The 22,368-nt window shown below is 57.4% G+C and overlaps 2 protein-coding genes across 6 annotated transcripts in view; both read right to left on the bottom strand.

Annotated features, from left to right (window-relative positions):
* The window catches only part of ZNF775 (zinc finger protein 775), a 180,727-nt gene that overhangs the window by 141,242 nt on the left and 17,117 nt on the right, over nt 1-22,368 (bottom strand). For 2 of the 3 annotated variants that reach the window (XM_082632000.1, XM_082632001.1), the window contains exon 3: nt 18,868-21,034. In XM_082632000.1, the coding sequence (XP_082488126.1) occupies nt 19,512-21,034 (1,523 nt within the window). In that variant the 3' untranslated portion in view covers nt 18,868-19,511. Of the gene's footprint in view, nt 1-18,867; nt 21,035-22,368 lie in introns of those variants that run through there. The other variant, XR_014294953.1, reaches the window with a different exon arrangement.
* LOC309810490 (uncharacterized protein) lies at nt 7,725-16,006 on the bottom strand. Of its 3 annotated transcripts, none has more exons than XM_082632516.1 (2): nt 15,833-16,006; nt 7,725-9,014 (listed from the first exon to the last, which is right to left on the bottom strand). In XM_082632516.1, the coding sequence occupies exon 2, from the start codon at nt 8,984-8,986 to the stop codon at nt 8,375-8,377; it is 612 nt and encodes a 203-aa protein (XP_082488642.1). In that variant the 5' UTR covers nt 8,987-9,014; nt 15,833-16,006; the 3' UTR covers nt 7,725-8,374. The 3 variants fall into 3 exon arrangements, with proteins under 3 accessions (XP_082488642.1, XP_082488641.1, XP_082488640.1); XM_082632515.1 differs by lacking the exon at nt 15,833-16,006 and adding an exon at nt 11,156-11,218; XM_082632514.1 differs by lacking the exon at nt 15,833-16,006 and adding an exon at nt 10,718-10,782.

Below are 22,368 nucleotides of genomic sequence, written 5' to 3'. Positions count from 1 at the left end.
TTAAAGACATAATGCTACTGCACACTTAACAGACTACCGTATAGTGTAAACAGAACTTTTATATACACTGGGAAACAAAAAAAATTCATGTGACTTGCTTCGTTGCGATATTTGCTTTATTGCGGGGGTCTGAAACCGAACCAGAAATATCTCAGAGGTGTGCCTGTATTTCTAATTTTATTGCATTCACAGAATATTCACAGATTGTATTCACAGAATACGATCTATCAGTGATATCTGGTTTTTTTTTTAACGTTGTCCAGTTAGTGGGACTGCTGTATTCGCTGGCTCTGTTTCTTGATTTTCTCATACTGCAAGATTTCCTGAATATGCTCCAGTGATGGCCAAGCGAGCAGTCCCATTTTATATAACCCTCTCCAGGAGTTAGGGAGAAGTGACTGTAAACATATACCAACCAGGGAGAGGCAATAGGAACAGAAAGAAGATCCAAAAGGGATGTTTTTGTTCCAAATCCAGCAGTCCCATTTTATATAACCCTCTCCAGGAGTTAGGGAGAAGTGACTGTAAACATATACCAACCAGGGAGAGGCAATAGGAACAGAAAGAAGATCCAAAAGGGATGTTTTTGTTCCAACTCCAGCATGCTACCCAGAGCATGAATCCAGTGAAAACCAACATTCATGCAACAAGGCCATCTACCTGGTCACTGGGGGGCTGCAGAGAGATTTGCACAGTAAAAGTGAGGGAGAAACCAGAGCACCGGCTGGACAAGCCAGACAGCCCCGGACCCTGTCAGCCCCCTCCTGGGAATATGTGCTCAGGCATCCCTCAGAGTTCCCGGGACTCATATTTTGCCATCACCCTGGCCGGAGCTATTGGGTCTGGAGTGTACCTGCCCCCTGGATGCCAGCTCAAGGCTCACAAGCCACATCGAAGTGTGGGGAGAATGAACGCTGTCCAAGGGATGGTGACTAGTCACACCAAATCTGGCTCTGGGATTCTGTGGGGGAGACAGAGAGGGACACACAGAGCAGAGGGCGGAGATGTCAAGGGCAGTAGCAGAGAGAACAAGCATTAACCTCAAGGCAGCAGGCACCGTGAGCTAGTGCGGAGACGAGGTGGGAAAGCGACGGCCATGGTGTCCCGCTCCACCAGCCTGAAACATGCTGCTTCTTTTGTGCAGATAAAGATTGAGCGCTCCCCCGCCCCCAGAACTCTATGGTGTCCATTCCTCCTGCAGGAGACCACAACGCACACACCCCCAGTAATTTCTGGGAGTGCTTGCATGCAGTGGAGGCTGCCTGTCCCCTCCGTCCCTCAGCCACTGTCTCTGCCACCTCTCGGGACCCATATGCACCATCATGCCACCTGGCTCCGGAACGCCTCTTGCCCCACACACGGACACAGTTCACACTGCTCCTATAAACTAAGGTTCTCTTGAACCCACGTGCTTGATACCTGATCTCAGGAGTTGCTGCTTGTCTCCTAGCAGATTTCCACAGGCTGGGGAAGGACCAGCTCAGCCCCTCGGGTCTTTCCCCCATCTCAGAGGCCCCTGTCCCCAGGTGTTCTGACCAACAACAGCCTTTTTTAAACGATTATTATTAAACACAACAGCTAACATGCTGCTCTGAAGCATCTGCGTTTGAAATGCTACCCAAGTCTAAAGCTAGGTCGAGAAAAGCAGTGGGTATTTGTTCTACGTGGGTTTCACCATCTCACAAAGCACAGGGCCACCTGCAATCTGTCCATCTACCAGCAGCTCTTTGATGAAAGCCTACAGTGCCACGCAGAACTAAACAAAGATACTAGTCACGATCTCTTGTCTGTGCAAGATCCTTGGAGCGTGTTTCCCTCTGAGACACTGCCTTAGGTTGGGGTCCTTGGAAGCGAAGCCTGAGTCAAGGATTCTGTTCAAGGGGAACGAGTACTGTTGGGAGGTGCTCTCTGGAGAAGGGAAGTGGGAAGTAGGCTCAGGTGGGGGAAGGAGCCAGGGATGTGGTCTCAGCAGGAGCCCAGTGTCGCCTGTTCCCTCGGGAGCCCCGAGCAGATGCTGCACTGGAGCTGGCCCCTCTGGGGTCAGCAGTCACTCGCAGTGGTAGGGGTGGGCTGGGGGCAGCCCCCTGAGCTAGGCAGCTGTGAACCATTAGCAGCCGATGCCCACAATAGCTTGGAAAGGGGATCCAGCGGGGCACACAGCATCCATGGCACACATCCTCTCACTTGGGCGTTATTAGGGTGAGGAAAGTGAGGCTTCGTGATGTTTTGAAGGGGGTCATAAGGTGGGGGCAGAGACCGGGTGGAGGAACTGCTCTGCTTTCTCGGGGCTGGCCTTTTCCTGGCCTTTTTTCCTGGGCTTTTCTCTCCTGTGCTGTGTTCTCTGCTGATGGAAAATTCTCATAAAGCCAGGCTGGGCCGGCCAGGTCAGGATGGGCACAGCTGATGAATGCTCTGGTCCCCAGGGCTGGGGGGAGGGGGGCGACGGTGGATGGGATCCTGGACCCTGGTGGAGGCATCTCGTCTCTACACCCCACAAGCTGCCTAAGAAAAAACACGCTTCAGTCTGCTCCCTTTGGACAGTAGGGTCGATGGCGTGTCGGAGTCAAAAGGCCCCCCTCAAAGCGGGGGGAAGTGAGGTAGGGCAGACCACCTGCACACACGACGACGGCCTGGGCATCTTGTTAAAAGGCAGTTTCTGGGACTTCCCTGGTGGTCCAGTGCCTAAGACTCTGCACTCCCAACGCAGGGGGCCCGGGTTCGATGCCTGGCCAGGGAACTAGATCCCGCATGCATGCCACCAACTAAAGAGTCTGTGTCCCCAACTAAGACCCGGCGCAGCCAAAATAAATAAATATTTTAAAATAATAATAATAATAATAATAAACCCGTTGCTGTTTTTGTATATATTTTAAAAATGTTATTTCTGATTAGAGTCGGGAGGGGGGCTGTGATCTTGCGGTTATAACAAGCCACCTGGAGTCCACTCACCCGCCTTCTCGCCTCTGGGTTTCCCTGGTGAACCGTCCCTTCCCCACGCGCAGACCACGGGCTCCAGGCGGAGCTGACCCTCTCCAGGCGGTGTGTGCCCAGGCCTGGCTGTCCAGCACGTGGCGTTCCCCAGGCCTGGTGCAGCCACTGCCCTGGCAGCAAGCAGCAACTGATTCCAGCCGACGAGAGTCAGCCCTGCAAGGGGTTCAGACCATCAGGGCAGGAGCTGAGCCTGAGCTGGCGGAGGGCCCAGCTACTGCCCACGCCTTCCTGCCCCGCGAGCTGGGGAGGCAGCTGACATGAGGGAGAGCAGAACCGGCGTCACAGTCAAGTCCCTGCCCGTCTCAGTTACGGAGCCTGCGGTTCCCCTTTCTGGTGTTCGTGGATTTGAGTTGAACAAGGATCCTGCCTGATTCACCCCCATCAGCCCCAGGTCTCAAAGACCCTGTCGTTGCGTTACTACCACTCAGGACCCTCTTTGGTTGATAGAGACAATCGATGCAGCCCCAAATCGGAATCAAAGAGCAGGGCACAGAAGGAAGGTTCTGGAGTGACCTTGGCCATGACCAGGCCCAGGCCCTCACCAGGAACAGGAGGGAAATCGCTCATCCAAGTCTCGGCAACGCGGTGGCAGGTCTGGCGTAACTCCACTCTCCAGAGCATCTTCTGCTGCAGAAGACTCGTGGGCTGTGAAGTGAAGTGTCAGCGGCAGGCCCACCTGCGGCAGGAGACAGTGTCAGGACAATGACGGCAGCCCCTGCCCCTACGTGGGGCTTCTCAGTGCGCACAGTGTATATACACACTCATCCGATTCTCACAACCCATGAGGCAGGAGGAGCAGATAAGGAGACCAGAGCCGGGAGAGAGACGTGACCGGCCAGGGCCTCTGGGTGGGGATGGGCCAGCCCTGGAGTAGCCCAGCACTCAGGTGCTGAGGGAAGCACCTCGAAGGTTCTCAGCAGGTCTGCCTCACTGTGCATCGAGCAAGCTGCCGGGGGACTAACCCAAGGGGCCCCGGTATCCATTACCCACATCCAAGTAGCGGTCATTATCCATATCGGGGAGCCTGAGCTGACTCACTGCTGTGGCTTTTGAGCTATGTGACCTTGAACGTAACTCCTCAAGAAATGATGGAGGCGGAGCTGGATGCCACCTCCCTGCTCCCAGCTGAGCCCCAAATGACCACTCCTCACATGAGCTGATGTTGAGAGAACATTGATTCCCCTTGGTCAGCTCCAGCAAGTGTCAGCAACCTATGGAGACATCCAGCCTGGACAGCCATTGACACACACTCCTGCGGATTCGATGGGGGGGGGGGTCTCTCCTGTCCCACTGCCCCAAGGAGGGGAGAAACCAAGGCCTCCTGCAGCTGTTATTGCCCAGGAAAGCCAGCCCACAGCCAATAAGATACACTCACCAGAGGACTCACGTCCCTCTCCCCGTCACACCTCCCATCGCCTCCCACCCCACAGCCTCCAGCACTGGACCCACCAGCCAGTCGGCAACTACTTCCTGAGTGTTATGAGCCCAGACCTGTGCTAGACCCTGCTGGGGTTCAAGAAGGAATGACACAGCCCTTGCCTTCAGGGAGCTCCCAGTCTCAGTGGAGGTTTCACATGCACACGTGCACGTGCGCACACACGGGAAACAGGAGTACCGTGAGTCCCCTACATACGAACGGGTTCTGTTCCAAGAACATGTTCGTAAGTCCAATTTGTTCACAAGTCCAGCAAAGTTAGCTTAGGTACCCAGCTAATACAACTGGGGGGCAAACTGCAATTTCACTCACGCCTGACGCTGATGGAATGCATGCTCGCGTCTTTGAAAGTTCGCAATTTGAAGGTTCGTATGTAGGAGACTTACTGCATAAGACTCCACATGAATTTCAGGCGTGTGATAGTGTGTTAACACGGGGACTGTTCAGAGAAGGGCGGAACGTGGGCTTGGTGGTCGGGAAGGCAGCCTGGTAGAGAAGAGGGCTTGGCCGGGGGGCGGGTGGGGGGGCGGCACAGGCCAGAGCAACAGCAGGGGAAGCAGAGGCAGGACCGAGGAGGGAGATGAGAGGAGAAGGGGCATCTGTGAGGGTCCCCCGGGTTGGGCCAAGGATCAGAGAGAAGGAAGTTCCAGAAGCACAGGGCCTCATTTCTCTGACCTCCCCCAGAGCGGCCTGTTATCCCAGAGCCTGGCCTGCGGCAGACGGTAAGAACCTACATGCAAACTGCACTGGAGACAGGAACCCATGGGGGCCTCCTGGCAACCCTGACCAAACCTCAGCTCAGCCCTGGGACCTCTCACCTCAACACAACTCCCCCACGCCCCCCAGCACTCATGTCCCTGGGATTTGACCTACATTTCATGACTAAAGGCCTCTCCCCACCTCCAAGGGTTTCACTAACTATAAACTACCTCATGAAGTCTGGTTGTCATCACAACCCAGCCCCACCCTAGTCCGTCCCACCTTTTCTGATGGGTGGTCCAGTCTGGGGAGGCTGGGGAGCTCCAGGCCAACCTGCGCAGGTGTGAAGCCCGGAGGAGCCCTAGCCCTGCTGCTGGCCCGGCACCACCCTCCTCTTTTTCCGCTGTGAAGTCCGGACACACAGAAGCTTGTCTGCCGGCCTCTCTCCCTGCCCGGAGCCAGCGGGCCCCAGCAGGGAGCCTCCACTTCCACCCCAGCCTTCCCCCTACCCTGCCGAGCGGCAGCCAGGTACAGCCAGAGCACGCAACTGCAAACCAGAGAAGAGCAGCCCAGCCCAGCGAGCTTCCAGCAACATCTGGGGAAGGGAAGTGAGGCTCCAGAAACCTGATGCGCTGTTTGTTAGGTCTGGGAGATAAGAGAGTGACTAAAAGAGGCCCCTCCTCAGAATTCTTTATTCCTGAACAAGGGAAGGAGGGGCAGGGGTTGGGGAGGGCAGGGGATGAAATGCGACTCGAATGGAGGCCCTGACCCGGGGCTCTGTGTCAGGTAAGGAAGGGGTGGCGGGTTAGTCCCGGGGCCAAGGATCTCGGCCTGGAGTCCAGGAGCTCCTGGGATTGCTCGTAGATTCTTGCATCCACGTGACTGTCTGTGTCTTCCTGGGGAGAAGGTTCATAACCTTTGCCATCTCGTCAGAGGGCGTCACGACCCCAAAAGCGTTAAGAACGTTGCTTATGAAAGAAGAGCGAAGCCTGCAGGTATGTGCACACATCGGGGGGAGGTCTTGCCTCTGGAGCCGAGTCTGCTACCAACTTGCTGTGTTCTACTAAGCAATACGCCTCCCGTCTCTGGTGGGCCAGGCGGGAGCAGAGAGGCAGGCTCCCCACACAGGCTCCGTCCCTGCTGCCAGGGGAGAGGGCAAGTTTACAGCCAGGCGTCCAGCATGAGCTCTCCTTTGGCTGTGACTCCCAGCAGGTCCGGGAGTTTTTCCACCAGGGCGCAGAACCTGCCTCCAGTTCCAGGCTCCATCGGTCCCTCCGCTGTCACCTCCCGAGGTAGGTCTTCTTAGGGGACGTGTCCTCATGCCGGGGCACAGGCCCAGGGCCCCATTCCTAGTCACTGTGTCAGATGTGCCTTGCACACAGCCCAGAGGTCCTGTACACTCCTTATCTGTTCACAAAGACAGAGACCAGGGTCAGGTCTGGGGTGGGACGCGGCCCTGCCCAGCCCCCGTCAGCCATCTCTCCAGGGCTAGGAGGGAGCAGTCATGGGCCCCCTGCACCCATCCAGGGCTTTGAATCCTCTTAGCCCCTACCGAGCACCCAAGGATTACTAATCCCATTTACCAATGAGACAACGTGGCTTCAGGGCACTTGGTGACTGGTTCCAGATGTCCTGGGTCCCGATTTAATCTCTTAATCTCCACCACTAAGTACTAGTCCACAGTGCAACAGCCACCTAGGGGTGGCAGGCAGAGGACAACTGATCGCTGAGAAGCCCCGTGGCTCTAAGGAAGGGCAGAGGGCAGGGATGGGTCTCCAGCGCTGAGCACGGGGCTGGGCGTGGAACAAGGGCTCTATGAGGGCAGGTCCTCTGCCAGCCCCCCAGCTTCCTTCCTCCCAACCCACTACCCAGGATGCCATGTCCCCTTCAGACACCCACAGCCCCTAGCGATGCCCCTGCCCAGGCTCACATTCCCACATCCCCAAAGTCCCATCTTCCCACCTGTAAGAGCCTCTCTTAACAATGATACAGTAGAAATGAAGGGTCTTGGGGTCCAGAACCCAAAATGAGGTCCAGGCTTCCACCGCTGCACCTCTAGCTCCTACGTGTGATTTAGGGCCAGCTTGGGTGAGCCCCAGTGTCCTTGTCTGCCAAATGGCTGAGAAGCCCATGCCGCCGAGCATCAACTTGGAATCTGAGGCCCGGGGGATGGGTCCTGGCTCTCCCCTTTCTCACTGCATGAACTTGGCCAAGCCTCTTGGGGGGTCTCACTTTCTTTTGCCCAGGTGACCCCGGGACCCTCGAGGCTCCTGCCCATCCCACTTCCATCTCTCCCCAGTGCTTCCAGCTGTCCCTGAACTGCACTTGAGATCACTGGGCTCTTCCCATTAAACATCTCAGTGTCCCCTCTCCCTGCCACAAAGTCCTTTGTAGAGCAAATGTGAGCCTCCAAGGTAGGACCCCTGCCTTGGAGACCTTCCACACCCTTGTTCTCCCTATTCATCCCCAGGACCCAGTTCAAGCCATCAAACTGCTTTGGGCGACGCCATTCACCTCGTCTCCCAGAGCACTTTGCAGTCTGTCCCCACGAGAGCCGGTAAGTCGGCATCACCCTGTATGAGCGAGCACCCCAGGGGACAGGGCCTGTGGCTGTGCTCTTCCCAAGAGCCCTGCGCAGCACACTGCTTGGCACGCTGGGGAGCTCAATTAACGACGTCACCCTCTCTTGTCTGCTAACAGCAATTACAATCCTCACAATATACCAGGGAGGAGGACCCCTCATCGTTAGCCCCAACTCACAGATAAGCAAATTGGGTCATGAAGTGAAATGACTTCTCAAGGGTACCACATAGTAAGTGCTGGTGCCAGGAGACCCTAGGGGCTGGGGGTGGGCCTGAGGATTGTGGAGAGTACACTCTCCAGGTCGCTTTCAACTCTGACATTCAGGGAATGAAGATCTAGTAAGAAGCTAGTCGTAGACCTAGGAGCTCAGTACGCCCCACCTCCCTCACCTGTCCCCACCTGACCCCGAACGCCTGAGCCGGGCTCTGGCCAGCGCCGGGTCTCACCTGCTCTAAGCCGGGTGGGCCTGCGGAGGAAAACCAACGCAGGGGCCCAAAGCAGCTGTATGCAGCCAGCCAGAGGGTCCTGGAGAAGAAGCGGAAGGAGGCGGCCCACTCCTTTGAGACCCCAAGCCAGCCCTCCCCGTCTCCCGGGATCCCAGCCAGAGAGGCGGCCAAAGCCCAGCGCCATCTCCAGAGGTCACGGATGCGGCAGGTCCAGCGCGCATCAGAGCACGCGGCCTAAATGGGCCGCCTGGCCCTCGGGGCCGTGGCCGTGGCTGCGCTGGTGGGTCTTGAGCGAGCCTTCGCGCGCAAAGCTCTTGCCGCAGCGGGCGCAGAAGTAGGGCCTCCGCTCCCCGAAGACGCCGGGGCGGCGCGGGTGCGGCGCGGGCATGCGCGCGTGGGTGCGCTGGTGGTTGAGCAGGAAGCGCGGCTCGCGGAAGCAGCGGCCGCACTGCGCGCACTGGTGCGGCTTCTCGCCGCTGTGGATACGCTGGTGCGTGAGCAGGTTCTGCTTGAGGCTGAAGCAGCGCCCGCACTCGGGGCAGGGGAAGGGCCGCTCGCCCGTGTGGGTGCGCTGATGCACCTCGAGGTTGTGCTTGACGCTGAAGGCCTTGCCACACTCGGGGCACACGAAGGCGGCCGCGCGGCCCACTCCGGCATGCGCCTTCTGGTGCCGCACCAGGCTGGGCTGCTGCGAGAAGGTCTGGCCGCACAGTGGGCAGCGGTGCGGCTGCTCCTCCGCAGGGTGGTGGATGACCAGGCCTCGATCGTCCCCCAGGCCCTCCTCCCCGTCCCCCGCAGGGGACCTGTCCCCGGAGGACGCCAGTTCGGTCATGGGCACTTCCGGCTGCAATCACCGGCCCCTGGGGAGGCAGAAGCAGAGTAGTCAGGGGGCACCCGAGGATCACCCAGGCCCCAGCCTCAGGGAGGACACTCCCCTGGGCTCCCACGGCTTCCAGAACCCGCCACTCTCCAGTCCTGTTGGAGCCTGTGTCCCCCTGCTGGAATGCCCCTCTTTCTCCTCTACCCCTAATCACATCCTACCCCTCCTGCAGGCCCTTCTAAAACGACACTTCCTGCTAGAATCCTTCCTTGACCTCTCCAGCCCCTCCTGAGCCCCGTGACCCAACCTTATGACCCTCACTCATCACACAGCATGCTGGTCTGTCAGGCCACCTCTGTCTCCCTGCCCTGTGAGCACCTTAAGGACAGAGCTGCTTCCTTTTCTGCCCCACATCAAACACTGTGCCTGCCACACAAGGCGTGGAATAAATGCTGATGAGGAATACTCAGGGACTCCTAGTATTGTAAGTTATACTGAACCTGGATGCGTCTTATCTTTCCAACCAGATTCTCAAGAAGGGGGGTAGGGAGGTGCATCCCCAATCTGGAGGGAAGGGTGGGTCAACAGTGGTTTAAAGATATTTTTGCAAAGCTTCAAAAAAGAAACAAAAGCCCTGTAAGCTTGAAAGTAACCTCAGTTAAACATTAAGGCAGCAGCTCTTTGTTTATCAAAATGAGGCATGCCTGTAAAAGGTTTGCAAGTCACTGAACCACAGTGTGAGCTCCCAGAGGGCGGGTCTCAGCTTGATTCCTCTTGGCATCTGGCATCGCCCCAGCAAAGCCTGGCCCAAGGCTGAGGAACACTCAAAGCTCAACAAACACCCCCAAGTTCGGTTCCATCCCGTTCACACTGGTTCTCCTAAGGATCCTCTTTCCCAGGACACTGTGTTCCTCTTAAATTGTTTCCCACTGTCCTCACAACAGCCCTGAGGAAGGGGCAGGCTTATTGAACCCCATTTTATAGATTGGGAAACTGAGGCTCAGTGAGGCCCACTTACTTGCCCAGGGTCACACAGCAAGGTGAACCAAGACTAGGCCTCAAGTTTCCTGTCAAAAGCTCTTTTCAACATAGTAGCTGCTCACCAGCTAAGTTCCCCTCAAAACAAACACACACACACACTAGACCACCACCCTCCTGGCCACCATCACAGAGCCATCAATACCCAAAGGACCACTGCTTCTGGGTCACTGCCTGTGGCCACCACCCTCACACCTCCCCAAAACCCTAGGCTCCTTCTCGCTAGAGCATAGAGCGCTGGGGCTGCTCGGAGGGAAGGAGCTGGCCACTCCCCTGCATTCCCCCACACCCAACTGGGAAGCTTGTTGGCCCTTCTCCTGGTCCTCCATGCAGACCTTCTCCACACTTCCAGATCTCTCTGCTAACCACAAGCTCAGTGGACCTATCGGCAGAGTGGGGTCCCAGAGGCACCCCCTCTGTCACCCCCTACCCTCAGGCTGGGGTGGAACACCACTCACCCAGGGGAAGGGGACAAGTACTACTTGCAATAGACCCCACCCACAAGTCTTTCCCCAGGCAGCTGCATGGACGTTTGCAAGGACAGATCATCACCGTCCCCTTGGCCAATCTCAGCCCGGCCTTGTCTCTGGGCAGCCTCCCCACTCTCCCAGCTATACCCCTGACCAAGGGCCCCGCCCGCCGAGAGGGTCCAAGGCCATGGCCCCCCTGTCTCCCCCAGGTTCCTCCATCCCATCCCACACTCACAGACCAGGCTGCGCCCCAGTTCCTCCGGCCTCCAGCAGTGGCTCTTTCCTCGAGTCTGCGCTGCCCAAGGCAAATACGGTAACTCTCCGCAGCGCCTCCCGCGCCCCTTCTCCCTCACCCTCATAAAGACGGCCAGCCTCCCGCACCGCTGTTCTTTTCAAATAGCGGCATTAATCAAAACAGCTGACCCCACCCACCCGACCCCCCCCCCCCCCCCGCGCACAGCCTTGCCAATTCCTGAGGCCGGAGCGATCCTGGAGAAATATGGTAAACTCTGCGTCGCAACCCCACCCCCACTAAAATATGTAGGCCTCCCACTCTGCTGCAGCAACCCACCCCATTCCGCTGCAAGCCCCGGCTCCCTTAGGGAATTCATGCAACCCACGCCCTCCCGCTCCCGCAGCGCCCGGGGGGAACCACGCAACCCTGGATAAATACATAATTAAGTCGCTGCGCTCGCCACTCCCGGAAAGGGTCTGCGCGGCTCCCGGCAAATACGGTAGCGCGCCTGTAGTGACCCGCCCCCAGGGGACGGCACTGGCCTCGGTAAATACGGTAATCTCCCGCCGAGGCCCCAGCCCTGGCCTGGCCCGGGACTCACGTGGTGCCGCCTCCCCAGCCCTCCGTCTCCTCCGCAGCGCCGCAGTCGCCGACGTCGCCGCAGCCGCACAGCAGCCCCGTGAGGCTGGGAGGTCTAACTCGCCAACAACCTGGCTGGCGGAACAAGGAGGGCTGCGAGCCCAGCGCCCGCCGGGACAGGAGAGGGAACCAGGCGGGGGCCGGTCCGGGGGCAGAACGCCCCAAGGGCCGGGTCGCCCCAACTCCCCCCGGGCCCCCTGCCCCAGCCATTCCCGGTTCAGGATTCCCAGTTCAGCAGTTAGAGCCTCATCCTCACCTCCCTCATCCCACGGCAGGGCTAGCCTGGTCAGGCCCGCAAACTGACCCCAGCGCCTAGGAAACTGGGTCTGGGGGCGCTGGAGGGACAGAGCCTTTCCTTGCAAGAGAGAGAAGGGAGTGAACGCAGGAACGCCCCCGGCAGAGCCTTTCTGAGCAGGGGTTTCATGGGTGGGAGACAGCTCGGGTTATGCTATCGGGATGAATGGGGGAATAGAGGAGACACTTATACCCCTACGGTCCAGTCCTCTTCAGAAGTCAGCCCATTAGGGTCAAGACAAAGATATCCTGTGAAAGCCATTTATAACACCCAGGGGAACCAGTTGGCGTGGACAGGGCGGGGCTGAATTCGTTTCCAAATGTCACTTAATAATGCCCCTTACTTATATATTACTTCTCTTATTACAATGTCCTTTGTCATATATTATCTCGCGGGAGCCTTCCAATAATCATGTGCCGTCTAAGTTCTACAGGTATTATTATCCCATTTCATAGATGGGAAAGTAAAATAAAATTGACACACTGAGCAGCTCCCCCACCCTCCCTCCTCCCCTGAGACCCTCAGCTCTAAGTGGCAGAGCTCAGTGGAAAGGGAGGCCCAGCTCACTCTCCCGGCATCACTCTGGTGTCTCGACCTGCAAACAGAAACAGTGTGCCGACCGGGATAAGAGGTAATCATCTCATCCAGAGTGAGAAAATGCCTCCAAAGTTACATTTTATAGACAAAGAAACTGAAGCTGGAGAAGGAAAATGATTTTTTTAATTAAAAGTGCTAGAGGGGGCTTCCCTGGTGGCACAGTGGTTAAGAATCCATCTGCCAATGCAGGGGACACGGGTTCGAGCCCTGGTCCAGGAAGATCCCACATGCCGCGGAGCAACTAAGCCCGTGTGCCACAACTACTGAGCCTGTGCTCTAGAGCCCGCGAGCCGCAACTACTGAAGCCCGCGTGCCTAGAGCCGGTGCTCCGCAACAAGAGAAGCCACCGCAATGAGAATTCCACACACCGCAACGAAGAGTAGCCCCCGCTTGCTGCAACTAGAGAAAGCCTGCGCACAGCCAAAAATAATAAATAAATAAAATAAATAAATTAAACAAAATAATAATGCAAATTGGCTGGCCCAGTGTAGTATATAAGTAAGCTCACAATAAATTGTTTTTTTTTAAAAAAAAAAGAGTGCTAGAGGAACATCAGCTAGCCTTTTCTTCCCCGGCCCTCTGTAGCTGCCAGGTGGATGAAGCAGCTGGGATTCCGGAAGGTCCAGGCAGGGCTCCTTACAGCAGACAGTGGATATGGCTGTTAGGGTGGCATTATCCCTGATGAGGGGCTCTAGAAGACACAGGCCTCCCAGCCTCAGGAGGTCCCTCCTACAACTCTGCAGGCGCCCAGTGTGCCTTTCAGAGCCTGGGAAATGAATTCCAGGTGGGGTCCAACCCTCGGAGTAAAACCAACCCCTTTCTCCCGACACCAGACCTGAAGGTCAGGCCTGCCAGCTTTCACAGCTCGCCCTGTGGACCAGTCCATCTCAGCAGGTCCACCCTGGGTCACTGTCAGCCTCTCAAGGACCCACCCCACCCCTACCCCCATCCATGCTGCTCCTGTAGCCCCTCACCAAGGTATGTGGAGCTTCATGAGTGAGACATCCCAAGGAGACTGGTATTTCAAATAGAGGCAACAGGGAAGGAATTCTGGGAAGCCCAGAGAAATGAATCCACCAGGATAGATGTTTACCCCAGGGCGCTCTCCTGGCATTGACAAAAGGATCCCCTAACCACTGATGATAACCCATACCCACACTCCGCCCCGGGGCCTGTGGAGCTTGGTTCATGGAACAGCCGTGCCTCCCAGCTCTCCAGCTCCTGTTGCAAAAGTTGTCACCTGCCAGAGGGACCAGCTTTCATCCCTCCTGCAGGCTGCAGGAGAAATGGGGACACTTAGTAAATGACCAGATTTTTTCAAAGGCAAAATCAATAATATACCTGAGGATGTCACCTATATTTTTAGCAGCATTTTCTAGGTAACCTGTGCCAACATAGAAAGGAACACAGCTGGGGACAGGGGAGGGGGAAGCCGACACCACCATCTATAACTCATCTCTCTCAGTGGGAATGCCAAGGGCTCTGGGAGGCCTCCATCCCCTGCTCTGCCTGTGTGTGGGGGGGACTTCTGCTGAGTCACTTCGTTTCTCTGCTTTCATACACATACACTCCCACACGCATCTCCCCTTCCGTTTTCACGTGCTGTGGTGAGCACAATGGAAGCGCGGAAACATTCTGCAAATGCAGCCATGCTTCTTCGCACAGGCAGGGCCAGAGGCTGGCGTGGCGATCCCCACCACTCCACAAGGCTCATGTAACAGCTGCACTCTGGCCCCTAACAAAGGCCTGGGCTTCTCACAGCCAAGAACAGCTGGCCGGTGACCTCATTCTGGGAAGAGGCATGTGCAGCTCAGCCGAGTCCTGCCCAGGGCACTGTATTCCCTCCCCCACCTCCAGGGTACACCGGCTGGACAAACGATCCCCCGGTACTCTTCTGGACCCGCGTGGTCCCTCGCAGAGATCAGCCTGGTCATCCTCTGGCTTCCCTGGCTCTGGGCTGTATCCCCAGGGCTTCTGCACTCAGCTAGGTGACCATGCTGCCCCCCACCAGCTCCTCCCACCTCCCCAGATTGGACAGTGATCCCTAACCTCCCTCCCTAAGGCACCTGTGCTGACTTCAAATAGGGATTTAGCTCACTTTTGTTTTCCCACCAGGTCCTGAGCTTCAAAGGGCAGGGACTGTGTTTTCAGCATCTCTGTATCCCAAGTGCCCAGCATATCATAGGCCCTTGGTCAATGTCTGCTGAATGAATGAATGCACGTCTGCAGATTCCACCTAAGAGTGGTGGAGGGAAAAGGTGGCCCCTTGGCCAGCAGGTGTGCCGATGTAATGTAAGGGATGAGGGGCCCCAGACATGGCTCTGAGGGCTGGGAGGCACTGCGAGACCTGAATGGTGATGGGCACGAGTTGACATCTGCTTCAAAGTTCTTTTTCCTTGAAGTTAAAACCCAAGATGTGACCTAGGACATCAGTTCAGCCTCTAAGCTTGCAGTGTGCTTGATACCAGTTAATTTCTATGGCGACTGAGCTCTGTTTGGGGAAAATCCTTTTCTTCTTCTTCCATGGTACAACTTCCATTGCCACAAATGCCGTGCAAGTAGCCACATGGGGAGGTTATTTTTTAAATGACCATAGCTATCATTTATTGCCTGCTGTGTGCCAGGTACTACACTACATGCCTTACATAGGTCCCTTGCCCAAGGTCCCGTAGCTTACATGGTAAAGCCAGAATTTAGCCCCAGAACTGACTACCCACTATTCCCAGCATCGAAAGAAAGCTCTTTCTACATTGGGGTGAGAGGCAGGGGTGACAGAAAACATTTCTACTTCTTCTCAATAGGAGCATTATTCCCAGGGCTGTACTGTCCAATAGCCATGTGTGGCTTTTTAAATTTAAATTAATTAAAATCAAATAAAATTGAAATTTCAGGTCCTCAGCCTCACCCACCACAGTTAAGGCCTCGACAGCCACACGTGGCTGGTGGCCATGGTTTTGGGCAGCACAGATACAGAACATTTCACCATCACAGAAAGTTCTCCTGAACAGTGCTGCTCTAGGGTACCTCCCCCTCCAGATCTGAGTGACCCGGGAGACACCATTCTCTTTTCAATCCAGAGGTCAGCCCATGGGGACCCATTCATTTCCCTCCCTCCACTAGGATCTAGTCAGAGCAGTGATATGTGAAAACATACTATCTTCAGCCACAACACTCCTCTTGTCAAAGGTCAAGGATAGTTCTTTACCAAACCCAAATTACTTTAAAAAGAAAAACCAAAGGCCTCAGCAGCAGCCCCTACTCCTGCCAGGCGCTCTCTACGAGGTCCCTGCTGGTCCCACTCTCTCCCCTGGTCAGGGCACCTCTCCCTGCAGCTCCCTGGGGCTGGGCAGCCGGGAACCACACCCTCCCAAGCAGGCTGCTGCCTGGCCAGCTGACTCGAAGCTCACGTTCCATGCCAAGGAGGAGCACTTTCCCCGTACCTAAGTCATTTGTCTTAGCTGCCAGGCTGCTCCTAACAAAGGACACAAGGGTGACGAGGGCAGTTCCTGGAACTCCAGCCCCACCAAGCTCATCTGGTGTGTTGCAAGCTTGGCCCTGGGTTCCCATCGCAGACAGGCACTTACCTGGCTGTGGACAGGCTATAAATAAGTCTTTTAAGATCTTGGTTTGTTTACTCATGGTTGTTTTCTGTTCCCCATGCAAGCCTTTAATCTCAGCATGCTCCGGAACATTTTGGACTGTAAACCACGAGGATAGGTCTGACCTTCTTGTCTTTGATTTTTATGGCGTGTCTTTTCCTAAATTTTCTCTGACCTAGTTTATTTTTAAATGAAATGGAATTAAAATTGAAGTTGACAATGCCAGGCCTCCCTCGGAGAAGACTGCCATCCTGACAGCGGAAGAGGTTTAGGCTAACAGGAGACCTGGGACCTGCCATCCACTTGCAACGTGACCCGCTGGACTAGTCCCACCGTCCCCCTCCCCCTCCCCTGTATCACTGTCCTGCCCAGGTCATAACTCGCGGTGAGATGGTGAATAAGAACGCCTCGCTGACAGAGCTGGGGCTGGGAACGATTTGTTGAAGAGTTGACCGTAGAGATTGTTCTAAGCTGTGTATCAAACTGAGTTTCCACGAAGGCCCAGGAGCTCCTCAAGGGTGGGGTCTGTGACTGCTATGGACTGCATTGTGTCCCCGCAAATTCATGTTGATGCCCTACCCTCAATGTGGTGGCATCTGGAGATGGAGCCTTTGGGAGGCAATTAACAATTAGGTTTAGGGCTTCCCTGGTGGCGCAGTGGTTGAGAGTCCGCCTGCCGATGCAGGGGACACGGGTTCGTGCCCCGGTCCAGGAAGATCCCACATGCCGCGGAGCGGCTGGGCCCGTGAGCCATGGCCGCTGAGCCTGCGCGTCCGGAGCCTGTGCTCCGCAATGGGAGAGGCCACAACAGTGAGAGGCCCACGTACCGGAAAGAAAAAAAAAAAAAAAGAATTAGGTTTAAATGAAGTCGTGAGAGTGAGGCTCGCCTGGTGAGATTCGTGTCTAAGGAGAGGAAGACCAGGTCCTTTCTCTCTCTCTCTTTTACTTCTCCCCCACTCCTTCTCGCCCTCCCACCATGTGAAAACACCGAGAAAAGGTGGTCGTCTGCAAGCCAGTCTGCAAGCCAGGAACCGTGCCCTCACCAGAAAAAGAATCTGCCAGCACCCTGATCTGGGACTGCCAGCCTCCCGGACTGTGAGAAATGCATGTCTGTCATGAAAGCTCCCAGCCTGTGATGGTGTTATGCTGGCCAGAGCCGACTAAGACAATGGCTTATTCATCACAGCATCCCTGAGGTCTGACACAGTGCCTGGCACACTGGAGGCTTGTTTAGTAAATCACTGCTGTGCCACCGTGCCATCCCAGCCTGGTCAATGGGACGTGCACCTCGGTAATTCTTCACTCTGATGGACTTGGCCTTGTCCCCATTGTGACCCAAAGCACCCATTTTTGAAGAGGTAGGTCACCTGCGGTCAGTGAACAGGCATCATTCTCATGACTTTGGTGGGAGAGGGGAGCTGCAATCAGACCTCACTGACCCCAAGTCTTACCAGTGCAGCTGTTTGACTGATCTGATCATTAAACACAGGCCATTTGTGAACGATAACACATTCTGTTGTACGGAAACTCCTGCTCAACTGATCTCTTCAGAACCTGCCTGCCCTGCCCCTCAGGAACGTGGTTCAACAGGCCTCTAATGCAGACATGGTACCTCTGGGATGCTTCCTGGAGGAGCAGGGCTTGCTTGAGTTGGCCTCAGAATTTGAGGAAGCAAACACCCCATCATTAAAGTGGGTTTTGATGAGATCCCAAGCGTTTTGCTTCCCTGAGCAGGGCAGGCTGGGGGAGGAGCTGCAGGAGAGGGGCGGGGCATCGCAGGGAGACAGCGGAGCACCTAGGGCTGGGTCAGAGAGCGTGCTTAGGAAAACCCTTCTGATCTGGCCCCCGGCTGGTCCTCAGAGCTGAACTCCCAGATGGGCACACCTCACCCATTCGTGAGGTTTCACACAGCAAGGCTTGTGATCAAAGGCCCGGACCACGAGTCAGTGGCCCTGGGTGAACATTAACCATCACCAGAATTGTGTTACCCAGGTAAGCTGGATTACCTCCGTATGTCTTTTTTTTTTTTTTTTTGCGGTACGCGGGCCTCTCACTGTCGTGGCCTCTCCCGTTGCGGAGCACAGGCTGCGGACGTGCAGGCTCAGCGGCCATGGCTCACGGGCCCAGCTGCTCCGCGGCATGTGGGATCTTCCCAGACCGGGGCACGAACTTGTGTCCCCTGCATTGGCAGGTGGACTCTCAACCACTGCGCCACCAGGAAATCCCCTCCATATGTCTTTTTGTGATGCTACACTTCGAGCTCCTGCCAGATGAAAGGGATTAAACAAAACCTGAGAAGAGGGGTGACCGGAAGCCAGGGTGACCGCACAGCTCCTGGAGAAGATAACACTCCTCTGAGTTCAAGGGAGAACCAGGCGGGCCCCTGGAGGCAGGAAGGCACAGTTTCTCCTCCTACAGAATCACCCTAGGGTTCCCCTTTTTCCTTCCACTTCCCAGCTATCCAAGCCTGGTACCCCAATACCCACCCCCTCTGCAATCCCCTCCCCTCCTGTGGGAAGACATGGTCCAAGGCTACAGCCGGGCTGGAGCCCTGGGCTCTTCTGCTAGCACTAGGGCCCCAGCCGACCCTGCTTTTGGAAGGGTATGAGGGGTGACTTCTGAGGGGCTAGAGGTCAAGGGGGGTATGTGGGAAGTGATCAAATTGCCTTGGAGAGGGAACAGGGGAAGAGAATACTGCCCTCCACCCCCAGCAAGAACTGGCCATGGGGACTGGCTATGCTCATGGCCAAAGCTCCCTGCCCTCGTCCTGGGGCAAATGGATCCCTCCAAGCACACAAGGACCCAGAGAACAGGAAGGGTGGCTTAGAAAGGAGACCACATGAGACAATCAATCCTTCATTTCTCTCTTCTGCAACACTGGCGTTGATAAGGATCCCGGGCAGTGCCCACTGAGTCAGAGCAGCACATTTGCTGCTCTCCTGCTGCAGGCCCCTCCCCAAGGTACCAAACCCCAGCTGAGACCACCCCCGCCCCCCGCGTCCCAGCCCGACCATCACACACACACACACACAACCAGTCCCAGGATCAAGCCAGCCACCACAGCACCCTGGGCAGTGGGGCACTCGGTGTTGAGGACCATCAAACCATTCCCTCCTTCCAAAAACATGTCTTGAGTAGCCATTAAGTGCTGGGCACTGGCCTCGCACGGGCATAGGCGTGCCCCTCCCCAGCCCCAGCTCCCATCTGGGTATCAGTCTGTTGAGACTCCCCCACAGGGACACCCCTGGGCTATCTGGCAGCTGAGCGCGGCTGGCTGGGGCCACAGCTGACCAGTCCAGACCTGCACCATCTCACCCAGGGAGCCTCGCCCAGGGCCGTCGACAGCCCCCTGCACTCAATGCCCGAGGGCTGCGGTCCCACCTCCGAGGATGGACCAGACGGGCCTCAATCATCACAGACACATCCAGGCTCCAGGGTGAGGATGTCTGATCTTAACTCCTCCCTCAGCCCTTCCCGGGACTTTTCCCGGTCCCGTTTTGGGATGCTTGTGGAATTCTGTTCTCAGGTCTGAGAGCCTTGAAGAAAGCATCTTTTGATAGGGTCTCACCCCCTGGGGTTCTAAAAGCCACCATTCCTGGTCATTCCCCACACGCACCACGCAAGCATCCCACCCCGCCCATGGGTCTGCTTGGGTCCAGGCCCCCTAGAGCGCCGCGCCCTTGGCGCTGGGGGTGGGCGCCAGGGCGCCCCGGTGAACGCGCTGGTGCTTGAGCAGGTGCTGCTTCTGGCTGAAGCCGCGGCCGCAGGAGGCACACAGGTAGGGCCGCTCGCCCGTGTGGTTGCGCCGGTGGCGCGTCAGGTTGGGCTTCTGGCTGAAGCGGCGGCCGCACTCGGGGCACGGGTAGGGCCGCTCGCCCGTGTGGATGCGCTGGTGGATGGTGAGCGCCGACCACCACGAGAAGCTCCTGCCGCACTCGTTGCAGATGAACTGGCGCGGCTCGCCCGGCCCGGCCGCCCGCGCCCGGCCCCACGGCACGTCCCCGGGCCCCCGGGCCGGCGAGGGGCCGTGCGACGGCGGCGGCGGCAACAGGCCAGGGGCGCCCTGAGCGGGCGGCTCGGCGGCGGCGGCGTGGGCCTGCTGGTGGGCCCGCAGCGCGGCGCGGCTGGGGCGCGGCGCGGCCGGGGCGCCGGGCAGGTGCGTGCGCTGGTGCTTGAGCAGGTGCTGCTTCTGGCGGAAGCTGCGGCCGCAGTGCGCGCAGGGGTGCGGCCGCTCGCCCGTGTGGTTGCGCAGGTGGCGCGTCAGGTTGGGCTTCTGGCTGAAGCGGCGGCCGCACTCGGGGCACGGGTAGGGCCGCTCGCCCGTGTGGATGCGCCGGTGGATGTTCAGCGCCGACCACCACGAGAAGCTCTTGCCGCACTCGTTGCAGATGAACTGGCGCGGCTCGGCGGGGGCGGCGGTCCGGGCCCCAGGCTGCCGCCACCAGCTCTGGCAGAGCCCCAGCCAGGCCCACTCGGGGCGCCCCCGCCGGGGCCCCGGCCGCGGGCGACAGCCCCAGTGGGCCGTGGCGTCCCGGTGCAGCGCCTGCAGCCCGGCGCGGGCGCCCTGGCGGTCCCGGGCGTGCGCGCGCTGGTGGATGCGGAGACCCACCTGGTGGCGGAAGCAGCGCTCGCACTCGGGGCACGGGTGGGTGGCGGGCCGGGAGTGGGTCTTCTGGTGCTTGAGCAGGTGCTGCTTCTGGCTAAAGCGCCGAGCGCACTCGGGGCAGCAGAAGGGCCGCTCGCCCGTGTGGTGCCGCTGGTGGCGCGCCAGGTTGGGCTTCTGGCTGAAGCTCTTGCCGCACTTGCCGCACGGGTACGGCTTCTCGCCGGTGTGGGTGCGCCGGTGGATCTTCAAGGACGACCACCAGCTGAACCTCTTCCCGCAGTCCGGGCACACGAAGTGACCCTCGCCGGCAGAAAGAGCGGGGCTCAGGGGGCTGGTGGTCACCCCCGGAGCCCGGCCTGCCGGCCCGCCGTCCTGCTCGAGGGGAGGGGTCCACCTTGGACCCCCAGTCTCCTCCTGTCCCCCCCAGGCTCGAGGCTTCCCCACGGCCTGGCATGGCGGGAGGCTCCGACGCTGCTGGAAAATGTTCTCCTTATCCTTCTGGGAAAGCGCGGCCTGTGGCCCCAGCGTCTGCAGCAGCCATTCTGGCTTCTCTTGCTTGATCTTCATGACCAGCACATCTCCTGCCGGACGCAAAGGGAGAGAGACGGGGAGAGTCATTCGGTGCTCGGTGGGGTGGAGGGAAAGGGTGGGAGGGAGGGAAGAAGCGTCAGGAGGGCAGAGCTTGGCAGAAAATAGGGTGGGAGAAAAGGATGCAGAAGGAGGAAGAGAGGAGGGAGGATGGAAAAGACAATAAAGGGGAGACTGGGGTGTGCAGGAGGGCAAAGAAAAAAGACAAGAACGAAACGATAGGTGAGCGTTGCTGTGCCAACGACTCCGCTGCCCGCCTCCTCCACCCTGAGGCCCAGGGGATGCAGAGAAGGTAAACAAGCCAATCCAGGGAAGTCTTCCGACCCAGGCAGCAAGCAGAAAGTGGCCAAGTTTCAAAACATCTCCTTCTCTTGCTAAGGGGATGGATGTGCTGGACACTTGCTGGACGAGTGCACGTCCAGTCCCCCCAGGGGTTGGGCAGCCAAGCCCCGCATCACTGCCAGGCCTCTCCGAGGCATCAGCCATGGTGCGTGAGCACCTTACCTTCTTGGCAACCTCACCTTCCTTCAACAAAACCATGAACAAGAAAGTAGGCCAGAAAGGTCTCAGCACCCAGAACAGGTGTTGCCTCGTCCTTGTACTAAACGAATCCTACACAGCAGCAGCACACTCTACTGCTAACCCACCCCTTACACTGTGCTCAGGTCAGAAGGGTGCTTTGCTTCTGGGCTCATGGACATAAGCCATGATGGGAAAGGTGTGCTATAGACACTGCATACAGACTGTCTGATTCCATTTATACGTAGGTCAAAAGCTGGCAACTAATGGATGAGTTAGAAGGGTAATGGCCCCCTGATAGAGGGCACTGTGGTTGGAAGGGGGCCTGGGGCACTTCTGGGGCTCTGGCAATGTTCTCCTTCTGGAACTGGGTGCTGGTTACGTGGGTGTGTTCACTTGGAGAATTTATATAGCCTGTGACCTGTGCACTTTTCTGTGTTATACTTCAAGAAGAAGTTTATGTTCTGTAAAAAATAAATGAAACAGTTGTGAACAAAGAAGAGAAACTCTAAACAACAGTTGCCAATCCACCTGCCAATGCAGGGGACACGGGTTCGATCCCTGGTCCGGGACGAGTCCACCCGCCACGGAGCAACTAAGCCCACGCACCACAACTGCTGAGCCTGCACTCTAGAGCCTGCGTGCCACAACTACTGAAGCCCACGTGCCTAGAGCCCGTGCTCCTCAACAAGAGAAGCCACCGCAACGAGAAGCCAGCGCACTGCAACAAAGAGTAGCCCCCACTTGCCGCAACTAGAGAAAGCCCGCGTGCAGCAACAAGACCCAACACAGCAGGAAAAAAAAAAAA

This window comes from Mesoplodon mirus (assembly GCF_964341445.2).
Source record: "Mesoplodon mirus genome assembly, chromosome: 9".
Taxonomy (NCBI): Eukaryota; Metazoa; Chordata; class Mammalia; order Artiodactyla; family Ziphiidae; genus Mesoplodon; species Mesoplodon mirus.
The sequence above is the reverse complement of the archived record's forward strand: the minus strand, read 5'-3'. Positions and strand labels throughout refer to the sequence as shown.

Excerpts from the sequence above, each read along its gene's own strand:
- LOC309810490 (XM_082632516.1), bottom strand. The coding sequence starts at position 8,986 with ATGACCGAACTGGCGTCCTCCGGGGACAGGTCCCCTGCGGGGGACGGG.